Source organism: Molossus molossus, unplaced genomic scaffold, assembly GCF_014108415.1.
Source record: "Molossus molossus isolate mMolMol1 unplaced genomic scaffold, mMolMol1.p scaffold_m16_p_1, whole genome shotgun sequence".
NCBI classification, from domain to species: domain Eukaryota; kingdom Metazoa; phylum Chordata; class Mammalia; order Chiroptera; family Molossidae; genus Molossus; species Molossus molossus.
In genome coordinates, this window is record NW_023425344.1 from 210,196,022 (window position 1) to 210,207,669 (window position 11,648).

An 11,648-nucleotide genomic window follows, 5' to 3' on the forward strand; every position below is an offset into this window, starting at 1 on the left:
TCATTTGTAATTATCTTTAAACTTGTTTCTTTGATTTCCAGCAACTTTTCATGTCTGCAAATAATAATTCCACTCCTTCCAGCAATTCCTCTCCAGAATTAAAAAGCACGGACCGAAGTTTGTTGGAAAGGGCTGGACTGTCTGAAAGTGAAGCAGACGCCCCGGAGGAGAATGGCAAGGACTGTGTCGTTTGCCAGAACGGGACGGTGAACTGGGTGCTCCTGCCCTGCAGACACACGTGCCTGTGCGACGGCTGCGTGCGCTACTTCCAGCGCTGCCCGATGTGCAGGCAGTTTGTTCAGGAGTCGTTCGCACTTCGCGGGCAAAGGGAGCACGATCGAGACCGACTGAAAACCCTTTGAGGGTGTTGTTACAGCGGAAAACTGTCCTCTGCACCGAAGATGTGGACATTTGTGTTCTTGGAATGAATCATAACATGGAATCCACAGTGTTGACCGTCAATGAAAATTCTATTTTAACTTCATATTTGTACGGTACCGAATAATGACATTTAATTACTCGTTCCTGTTCCATATGAAATACCATCTGTGTTAATACATAAAAGTACATTCAGCTCTTGACAAGAATGTAAATGTTTGGCCTTTTATCAGCTAGAGGATTTCGTATAATCAGAAAAATTCTGAAAAATAATCCATCTAAAATTTGAGGAAGTAAAAGTCTCAAGTTTTCTGCAATTGGGAAAAATATGAATTTTGCTTAAAGTAGTAGTATGGTCCCCCATTTACAGAGGAGTTGGAAAGGGCTTCTAACTTCAAGTCCTTTCCTGAAATGTCAGTTTTTATAAATATCCATCTGTTTGGTTTCTAATTTTCCTTATAATCATAGTCACATAAACATAAGTCTTAATTTTTAAATATAGATTCTTAAATTATAAATGCAAGATACAATTCTTGACTGTTCTCAGTGTGTCATAGATGAAAATGATACTCATTTATAGGAAGCAGATATATAAAGCAAGAATAATAAAATTTCTCGGATAATTAAATTTACTGTCAAATACGATTAGATTAGCAGACTGTGACCTCTAGGGAAGCTCTAGACTCAGTGCCTCACCTTGGGTTTCCTCCTGCACAGAAAATCCATCCCAGACTGGAGGGGTTTCGAGCCAGAAAAATCACTGACAGAAACAAATGACTTTTTGTGAGTGTGTTTTTATTCCAAATAAACCCCATATCTTTCTGAATGTTAAATTATTTTGCTTATTCCCTGTTATGTCCGAGGAAGACTTGAGGAGCCTGAGAGGCAAAAAGGCCCATCCCCCCTCTTTCTAAGATGACTAAGAAGAAAAAGGTAAATCAGAACTTCCTGTATCTTCAGCGGAAATTACCTTCAACTCTCCAAGAAATTAGATCATGGCAAATAAACTGTGACATTCAGGGAGATTTTTAAGCCATTTTTGTCCTGCTTGTATTAAGAATAATGCCTTATCTTTGTATCAGTGTTTTTACATAATATCATTTCATTCTAATCAAATATAGCACTCTCAAAAAGACATTACCTATTCTCCATCCTATAAACCAAGACAAGCTTTTACTGCGTTCAACAGCTATGCAATAAATACCTTCTAGGGGCAGATCTTCGGGTCGTCTGGGCTACCGAGAGTTAGGGGAGCTCCTGGCCTCCAAGTATTTGTGCCTAAAAGGAGCATTGGCGGCTTATTAGAAGCACATCCCCGCCTCAGAAGGTCCTCAGGCCTATGCTGACCCTGCCACCAGAAGCAGGGTGTCAGAAGCCACAGCCCCTCTGTAGTTAGCTACCATTATAACTGTTTAGCTGAGAAACTCACTTTGTGGAGTAAATGGGGGAATATTCAGAGATCATTTCCTCCACCCTAGCCATCTTGCTTCCCTTTACAGATCTGTTTGTACCTAAATCGTCCTAGACACATAGTTGCTCTCTCTCATTCCAACTGTAATCTTACTCCATTTTTCATAACTTCTTTTTTTTCTTTATTCCTCACCCGAGGATATTTTCTCAGATATTTTCAGATAGAGTGGGGCGGGGGGGAGGGGAGAAACATTGATATGAGAGGGATACATCAGTTGGTTGCTTCGTGCACGACTCTGACCAGGGCCAGGGATGAACTGCAGCTGATGTACGTGCCCTTGACTGGAATCGAACCCACAACTCCTTGGTCCACGGGCTGACACTCTAACCACTGAGCCAAACCGGCCAAGGCATAACTTCTTTATTGTAGTAAAATATAACGTAAAATTTACCATTTTAACCATTCTTAAGTGTCCAATTCACTGGCATTAAGTACCTTCACATTATTGTACAACCATCACTCGTATCCATCTTCAGAATATTTTTCATCAACCCAAACTGAAACTCTGTACCCATCAAATAGTAATTCCCCATTACCCCTCCCTTCAGCCCCTGGTAAGCACCAGTGCACTTCCTGTATTTATGAATTTGACTCTTCTAGGTACCTCATTTACATGGAATCACACAGTATTTGTCCTTTTCTGTCTGACTTATTTCACTGAGTATAATGTTCTCAAGGTTTATCTATGCTGTGGTGTATATCAGAATGTCCTTCCTTTTTAAGGCTGAATGGTATTCCACTGTATGTATATACCACATTTGGTTTACCTACTTACCCATCATTTTTCATAACTGTTAAAGGTGATTTGCCCTCAGCTCCTCTTGCTGCATTTAAAGAAATTGTCTTTTCCCTGCCCTCGGTGATAGTAAATACGAGCAGTTTGGTAGGCAATCAAGTAAAAACAAGTAAACCGACTCTTAGAGGCCTATGTCAGAATTTTCCAATAGCAGTGAATAGTGACATTTTGCAAGAATGTCAATAAAAGCACTGCATTTGAATGTATTATTAGATAAAATATTTGATTTGTATAGATCAATTGCTACTTTCCAAAAATCCAAGTAGGGATGTCAAATAAACAGGTGACTATAGTCATCTGAACTTAAGGGAGAGGTCTGGCTGAAGGTATCAGTGTGGAGATCATCAGTGTGGTATGAAAGCCACGAGTCTTCGAGATTGCTGGGGGAGTGAGCACAGGGATAGACGTGGTCCACAGACTGCGGGGACACCAACCTTCAGGGAGGTTGGGGAGGAACCAGGACACCGAGGAGACTGAGATGGGAAGAAAACCAGAAGAGTGATTCTTACAAACCACCCCTAAACAGAGTGGGATAAAACAACTGTTTTATGATGCTCACAGATTCTATGGTCAGATACTGGGCTAGGATATGGGCCTACCTGGGACTTAAATGCCTGGGATTGACTCAAAGGCCAGAGGGCTAAAATCATCTGACAGCTTCTTCACTCGTGTATTTGGTGTGTGGGCTGTGATGACTCAGAAGCTGGGCTGAGCTAAGACAACTGTGGCCCCTCCGTGTGGCCTGGTCTTTGTCAGCCTGGTGGTCTTAGGGTAGTCATTCTCTTAAATGGGGGCTCAGGATTCCCAGAGCAAGTGTTCTGGGGAACCATGCATAAGCTGCATGGCCTTTTTTTTGTTATGTCTTTTTTTTTTCCCTTTTAACAGCTTAATAGAGACGCAGTTTACTTACCATCCAATTTCCCATTCAAAATGTGCCATTCAATAGTTTTAATGTACTCAGAGTTTTTCAACCACCACTACAGTCAACTTCAGAATATTTTAATTACCTTTAAAAAGAAACTGCACATCAGCAGTTACTCCCAGTCCCCACCGTGTTCCCCCAACCCTAGGCAACCACTGATCTACTTTCTGATTTCATGGAATGAGATCACATGTAGAATCACAACAGTATCACACAATGTGGCCTTTTGTGACTCACCACAATCATCACCTAGCATAATGTTTTTAAGGTTCATCCATGTTATAGCATGAATCAGTATTTTTTATTGCCAAATAATATTCCATTGTATGGGATATACCACATTGTTTACTGTTCATCCATTGGTGGACATCTGGATTTGTCGGCTTTTTTGGCCATTAGGAATAAGGCAGTTGTGAACATGGGTTATGAGAGTTCAGTTTTAGACATTTTAAGTTTGAGATGTGATGTGAAACCTGCCTTGTTTGTTTTATTTAATTAGTTAAACCTCCAGGCATTTAATCTCATCTGTCTTTTTCATAGCTAGGTCCCGCAGAAATTTTGCAAACCTGTACCAGTTACTAGACTGAGTCCATTAGACACATTAGGAGGAGGACTAGCTGTCCTACACTTTCTACGCTCTCAATGCTTTGTAATTGTGCCAGCAATTAAGCTGTTGTCTCTCAACTTCAAACCCACCCTCCTATGCTCTGCTTGTGATGCTGGGGTAGGACTCTGCAAACCACACTTAGGTTTTGTCTGCTGACTCCTATAAGGTTTTGCAAATCAGAGCAATAGAAGGAGACAGGAAGATAGGAGGGAGGAGGGATTTGCTCCTTCCTGTCTCCTGCAGCTTTTCTGTTCCTGTGACCATCACCACAGCCTCTCTTCTTTACCTTGGCAGTGTGGTTGATTCCAGGAGCAGCAGTTAAATCCAGATTGGAACCTGCTTCCTCACCCCCACCCACTTCAGGGCACCAGCCCCAGCCCAGCAGCACCCTGTCCGCAGAGGTCTGAGTGTTGCAGCTCTTTGGGGCCCCTCTTCCAAACTTCTAAATTCTTGTAATTTCAACTTCTTGACTTTGTCTCTCCAGCCCTGTGGATGGTAGTTGCCTCCTGCATTGGTACCTCTGAGATATCCTCATGTTCTTCTTTCTACTCTTCAGTTAACAACTCTTTATTAATATCTCTGATAAAATAAGTGTTGTCTTTTCAGTCTCCTGGCTACTCTAAATTGATACAATTAGATATTGTGTCCTGTAATTCTGGCTCAATTTACTATGGTAGACAGAAAACTGAAACCAATTTTGGTTAAATGGCCCATATTATACACCTACGAGGGGGTAGAGCTGGGATTTGAATCCAATTTTGCTTTGTTTTGTTTTGCCTGAAGCTTGTGCTCTTCTTAATCACTAGCCACCTTCCTACAGAAAAACACATGGTTTTTCAACATGGAACTGTGAGTACAATTTTAAAATTCTCTCATCATGTGTATTACTTCCCTCGAGCCTGTCATCAGACCCAGCATTTCCCCACACGTATCCCAGGCAAGTATACTCCGTTCAGACCTCTTCAGAGCCTGCCATGTACTAGACTCTCCGGAACCGGCACCGCGGACATTAGCATAATAAAGGCTCTGAGAAGATTTGCAATACAATTTAAATATGTATCCAGGCAGCTTCTCATGACCGGCCAGGGCTCATGGATTTTTTGACAAGGAAAATGTGTAAAATGTGGGATCAATCAGTATCTAATCTACTGTATCCTTTGCAGCAGTAGTGCCCAGGTAGGATGAAGATGTCAGTGCCAGCACTTGTGGGCACACAGGGAGGTGGCTTTACCACCTTATAAGATGTTTTACTGTGAAAACTATCTCCCTGTCCCCTATTGCTCTGTACTGGCAGTACTGTTTAGGCTACTGAAATATGATCTTAGACTTGTACATTTAAACGTTTCAACTGTGTAAACCTGTGGACACATTTCCGTTGCACTTTCAGTTGAAAAAGACACTGGCAATTCTTGAATCAATAACCAAGATCAGAATAAAGATTTGATGACTTCTAGCACAAATAAGTTCTACTTTTTCTTCTCTCATGCCAATCTGGGACAAGTTACCCCTCGAAAGGCCTGAGGTACCGTGTTCGTAATCCTGAGCCACGTAATCCTGTCACGTAATCCTGTCACTACGAGTAGTTTGCAGTGCTTACATTAGTGGATGTATTTGAAATTTTATCTATGACACCTTATAAGATGTTTTACTGTGGAAACCTATAATTAACACTTCACACTTTTTTTTTTTTTTTTTTATCCTCACCCGAGGACATTTTTCCATTTTTTGTTCAGGTAGAGTGGGAGGGAGAGAGAGGAACAGAGAGAGAGAGAAACATCGATGGGAAAGGAACACATCAAGTGGCTGCCACCCGCACAACCGACCAGGGCCGGGGACAGACTGCAACCGAAGCACGCGCCCTTAGCGGGAACCAAACCCTTGTCTCCCAGGACCGCAGGCCGACGCTCTAACCACTGAGCAAACCTGCCAGGGCACTTCACACTTTTTTTTATCCTCACCCAAGGACATTCTCTGCATTCATCTTCAGATAGAGCAGGAGGGAGAGAGAGAGAGAAACATCGATGTGAGAGAGACACATCGAGTGGCTGCCACCCACAGGACCCCAACCAGGGCCGGGAACAAACTGCAACCAAGGTACGTGCCCTTAGCAGAAACCGAACCCGGGACTCTCTGGTCCGCGGGCCAACACTCTAACCACTGAGCTAAACCAGCCAGGGCACATTTGTTTATTTTTAAGAAGTGTGAACTCATCTGCCTTTGTGTTTGAAATTGTGGTTCATTTGCTTGTGTTTATATTATATTTAAATAACTGTACCAGTTAATTGGTTTGGAGTCTACTGTTTAGAAATCTGTTAAAAATACAGTGTACCTGACTAGGTGTTCTAAAAGCTAGTTAACCCGTCTTATCTAACTCCATTCTAGAGAAAGCTGTCTCAGAATTTTTCTTCATGGAATATTCATCTTCAGAAAGGAAGGAAATTCCAGTACATGCCGCAACATGGACGAACCTTGCAAACATGCTAAGTGAAAGAAGCCAGATAGAAAGGGGCAGTATTGTGTGACTCCCCGTATGTAAAGTACTGGGAATTCAGGCAAATTCGTAGAGAGTGGAAGAGTGGTTGCTAAGGGGCTGAGGAGATTGGGAAATGGGGAGAGAGCTTCAGTTTGGGATGATGGAAAATTCTGGAAATGGTTAGTGTTCATGGTTGCACAAACAGTATGAATGTACTTAATACCACTGAGGTTTACACTTTAAAATGGTTCAAGGGGCCTTGGCCGATTTAGCTCATCAGTTAGAGTGTCGGTCTGAGGACTGAAGGGTTGAGGGTTTGATTCCCAGTCAAGGGCATGTACCTCGGTTGCAGGCTCAATCCTGGCCCTGGCCGGGGTCGTGCAGGAAGCAACCAATTGATGTGTCCCTCCCTCTTTTCCTCCCTCCCTTCCACTCTATCTAAGTAAAATCAATGGAAAAATATCCTCCGGTGAGGATTAACAACAACAACAAAAAATGGTTAAAGGGTAAATTTAAGGTTAATTATACCTATTTTCCCACAAACAAACAAACATTTTCTTCATGGATTCAACAGTTGGCATTCGGGTTTGACTCCTAAAGAATAATCACAACTCATGGCATTTGGGTGGCGGTGTTCTATTTACCTAAAACTGGGTTTCAGAAGTGTTTTTCTTCTGGAAGAATTCTCTAAACTGAGGACCTGAAGAAAAATTGAAACTATCTGGAGTGTGGTAAGAACTTCAGCTCAAAGTGAGAACAGAGTCCTCATGAGTCCTCCTGTCCCTCCTGACACTTGCCTGGCCGGTTCAACCTGCACCAGCTTCTGGCTTCGGCTTGGCCATGACCCCATCAGTGTCGAAATGTGCTAGGGGCAGAGGAAGTTGGCCAGGCAATCACCACTCTGCCCTGGCCAACAGAACGCCAGCTTTCTCTCTGAATGTGTGCCCCTGCCAACACAGATATCTCTGAGCTGCTTCTAATGAGATCTGAACTCAGGTTTAGGCTCCTGGGCCTTACGCCGCTTGCCTTCCACGGTTGCTGTCTTCCCAGACCTGACTCCTGATTTAGCCGTCCCACATTCCATCTGTCAGCAGTTCTGCAGTTCCTTCCTCCACATCTCTCTCCATCCCCTCGAGTCCTGACTCACTCCCTGGCAGGCCTGTCCTGGGCCTTACTACAAGGCTTTTGAGAAAGCCTGCCTTTGAAGGGTGAATAAAGCATGCTTCTCTGTGAGGCAGACCCAAGATGTAAATTAGCCAAATTAACATACTCTAATCTGTGCATAAAAAGGAGGAAAATTAACATTTATCAGGGTCCTACTATGTGCCAAATAATGTGCCAGTTATTTTCAGACCTCCTCACAAGCAAACGAGAGCCAGCATTACAATTCTTTTTAAATAATATTTTTAATCCAGAGGCTACTGGACCATAGCTGTGCCTCCTCTTCAGGAAGCACACTAGATCCTAGTGGCAAATATAGAGTTCTGTCTGATGCAGGTGCCAACTGGGCTCGCTTTCAATCGGTCTCCACATTTCCTCAATCCTGGGCACTCCTGTTCAGCCACCCAAGTCTCATCTTTTAATAGTCAGATCCTTCTCCACAATTGACCTGACTAGCCTATACCCGCCTGCATGCACACCGTGGCTCTGCACATTCCTGCGCACAGACGACAGATGGTCACCCGGGCTGGTCTCCTTCCACCGGGAAGTGGTTTCCCTGCCCGCCCGATGTTTGGAGCTCCCCTCAATCCTGTTTTGCCCACCTCACGGCCTAATCGGCTGCTCTGCTCTTAGGAAGATAGAATTCGCAACGAACTTCATTTTACATGAGATGGTCTGATATTACACACTGATAACCCCAGGAGACCTTCAGGCCCTTTAAATTCTGCAAATTAAAAATAAAAAAATCTATGCTTTTGTTTACTTTTTTCTTGAACCTATCAAATATGGTTTTTTTTTGTTTTCTTTTATCCTCATTCGAGGACAATTTTCCATTTTTTTGTTCAGGTAGAGTGGGAGGGAGAGAGAGAGAGCGAGAAACATCGATGTGAAAGGGACACATCGAGTGGCCGCCACGTGCACAACCCAACCAGGGCCGGGGACAAACAGCAACCAAGGTACGTGCCCTTAGCGGGAACCGAACCCCGGTCTCCCTCGACCACAGGCTGATGCTCTAACTGCTGAACCAAACCGGCCAGGGTTCAAATATGTTTTTATAGAGCAGAACAAACAGCTTTTGCACAGAATTTCAGCTTTCTCACAGTGGCAGTGGGTGGAGACAGATTATTACCATTTATTAAGCGTCAGGCACTGTAGGGCACTTCACACGTTATTCCCTCAAGTCTCACATGACCCTGAGATGACCCGTAGTGTCTCCATTTACAGATGGTAAATAGATTACATAACCTATCCATGGCTGCATAGCTGCTTCCCTGGTCCAATTCCCAGGGTCACTTTAAGCCAGTGGGTATATGTCTGTTCAAGAAGGTTCTCCAAGAATGGATACCAAGACAAGATGATTGGGGGAACACCTGTGAAGGGTAATTGGGTAGGAAGAGCCTAGGCTCACGCAGTTTGGAGAAAGTCTCTACTAAGTGGGCGGGGTGTCCCTGAGCACAGAGGCACTGGGGAGTGGCAGCGCCACATTGTAGCAGACTCTTGAAGGAGAGCTGCTCCATGTACTTGCATGGCTGCCATGGGTGGAAGTCAGAGAGACAGACCACAGACTTCTTTTTTCTTTATTGATTTTAGAGAGAAAGGAAGGGAGGAGAGAGAGAGACACTAATGAGAGAGAACATTGATTGGCCGCCTCCTGCATGCCCCTCACTGGGGATCGGGCCCACAACCTGGGCATGTGCCCTAACTGGGAATCGAACTGACAACCTCTTGGTGCATGGGTTGACACAACCAGTGAGCCACACCAGCTGGACCAGACCAAAGGCTTTTTAAAGAAAGGGCGTTTTAATCATCACCGCCAAACAAAGATGCAGTGGCCACTCCAGCACCATCTAAACAGCCACTCAGAGGAATGGATGCCACCTGTGACTTCCAGATCTCTGAATTTCGTGGGCCAGAAAAATCAGGAAACCAACTAAAGTTGCCAAGTTTTAATTTTTCCAAATAAGGACATTAATAGCCAAATACCACTTATATCACCGTAATTTAATACAGATACTTTAGTATCCCCAAACCTGGAAGAGCATAATCTCAGAGTGAAGTCCTTTAAGTTGAATAAATTCAGAACAATAGAACAGCATTGTTCTTGCTAGTCTTGTTTTGCTGTAGTTTAGGTAAAAACATGCAGTCCATGGATGGGTCTCAAAACACTGTACAAGGGTATTTTAAGTATAGGTTGGAGGGCATTGTATCTGGGGTCTTCTGAGGTACCTTCCAATCCTGAGACTCATTCACTCAACTCACAAATATTTACTGTGCACTTCTGTGTAGAAGATACTATGAAGATATTGAGGGTCCTGAGGGTAAATTACTTGGATCCAGTCCCTGCACTTGTGGAGCTTAAAATCTGGTGAAGGGAGAGGGATAATAAAGAGGTAAACAAATGAATAGCAATACAGTTTTTGTTTGTGGTAAGTGCTACCATAAGAAAAGGGCCACTACTTTAGATTGTGTGGTCTAAACAGGCATCTGTAAGGTGACATTTGAGCTAAGACCTGAGGAAGGAGTCAGCCTTTTGGAGCGCTGGATGAGGAGCTGGAAAGACGTAATTCTCCAGGAATAGTAAGTGTCAAGGCTTTGAGAAGGGAATGAATTTGGCACATTTGAGAAAATGAACACAGGCCAGGGGGGCGGCAGCTTGCTTAATGAGGCAGGGAGGGACAGCAGGCGAGGTCAGGCAGGGCATATTTCCAGTGCGTGCGGCTGAGAGTCCACTGTCTGCTTCAACAATCTCATTTCAGAGACAGATACTCCTCTTTGTCTAAAGAGGATGTCTGGGTACTTCCTCCAAAACATCTAAGGGGCATGCTTGGCAAATTCACTGGGGATCTCCTTCTTGCAGGCTAAAAAACAAAGAAAAGATAAAAGAATTGGTCCATCTTTCAGTGGTTGACATATATTCAGCAAGCTTGTGAGATGTTTGCATACACCCAGCATGACTGAGTATTAATTTACAGTAAGAACTTTAACTTCCCAGGACACCCAAACCCTGCTCACCCACCAGCATGTTTCCATCTGTAGGTACTCCATGTGGGGAGGCATCTTCTAATCAGAGTCTCTGGACTGGAGAATGGGAACAGGACACTCAGAGATGTAGCTGAGTGCCACCCAGAAGAGAAAGGTGCTATCTTTTCTCTAGAGAGAGCTTACATGGGCATTGCATGGACACTCTCCTTCTGTTACTTACCTATTCACTATCTAATAGTGCCTAATATCAGCTTGTTCCCCATCTATTTTCAAAATGTCCCCAAATGTCCTTTGTAGCTATTTTTTCAAACATGGATGCAATCAAAGATAACACATTGCATATGGTTGTTATATGCCTTTTGGTCTCGTTTAATCTAGAAATCTTTCCATCATTTTTTCCAGGCCCGTGGTCTTGGAGAATATTTATATTTATATTTATATTTATATTTATATTTATATTTATATTTATATTTATATTTATATTTATATTTATATTTATATTACATGTATATAGAGAGACACAGGTGTGTTTGCTCTTTCCCACCCACATGACCCTTTTCCCCCTCAAACAATCATAGTTAATAATATTTATTGAACACAGTATATGCCTGGCACTGTTTTAAGAAATGTAAATGTATTAACTTATTTACTCCTTGTAGCAATGAAGTATGTTTGTTACCAGTGAAACTGAGGCACAGAATGGGAAGTGACTTGTTAAAGGTCAAAGGGCTAGTAAATGATGGGGCTGCCTCCCAAGATTCAGTAGCTGGCTTTCTTAATCCCAAAACTGAATCATAGCGTGGACATTATTCTACATCTTTTTTTAAAAAGGTTTATATTTCTAGGCCAAAATATATA

The 11,648-nt window shown here is 43.0% G+C and overlaps 1 protein-coding gene across 5 annotated transcripts in view; it reads left to right on the forward strand.

Annotated features, from left to right (window-relative positions):
* The window catches only part of CGRRF1 (cell growth regulator with ring finger domain 1), a 31,701-nt gene extending 30,290 nt beyond the window's left edge, over positions 1-1,411 (forward strand). For 3 of the 5 annotated variants that reach the window (XM_036242830.1, XM_036242838.1, XM_036242849.1), the window contains one exon: positions 42-1,410. In XM_036242830.1, coding sequence (XP_036098723.1) covers positions 42-362 — 321 coding nt within the window. In that variant the 3' untranslated portion in view covers positions 363-1,410. Of the gene's footprint in view, positions 1-41 lie in introns of all 5 variants that reach the window. The other 2 variants (XM_036242813.1, XM_036242822.1) reach the window with 2 other exon arrangements.
* The last annotated feature ends 10,237 nt before the right edge of the window (positions 1,412-11,648 follow it).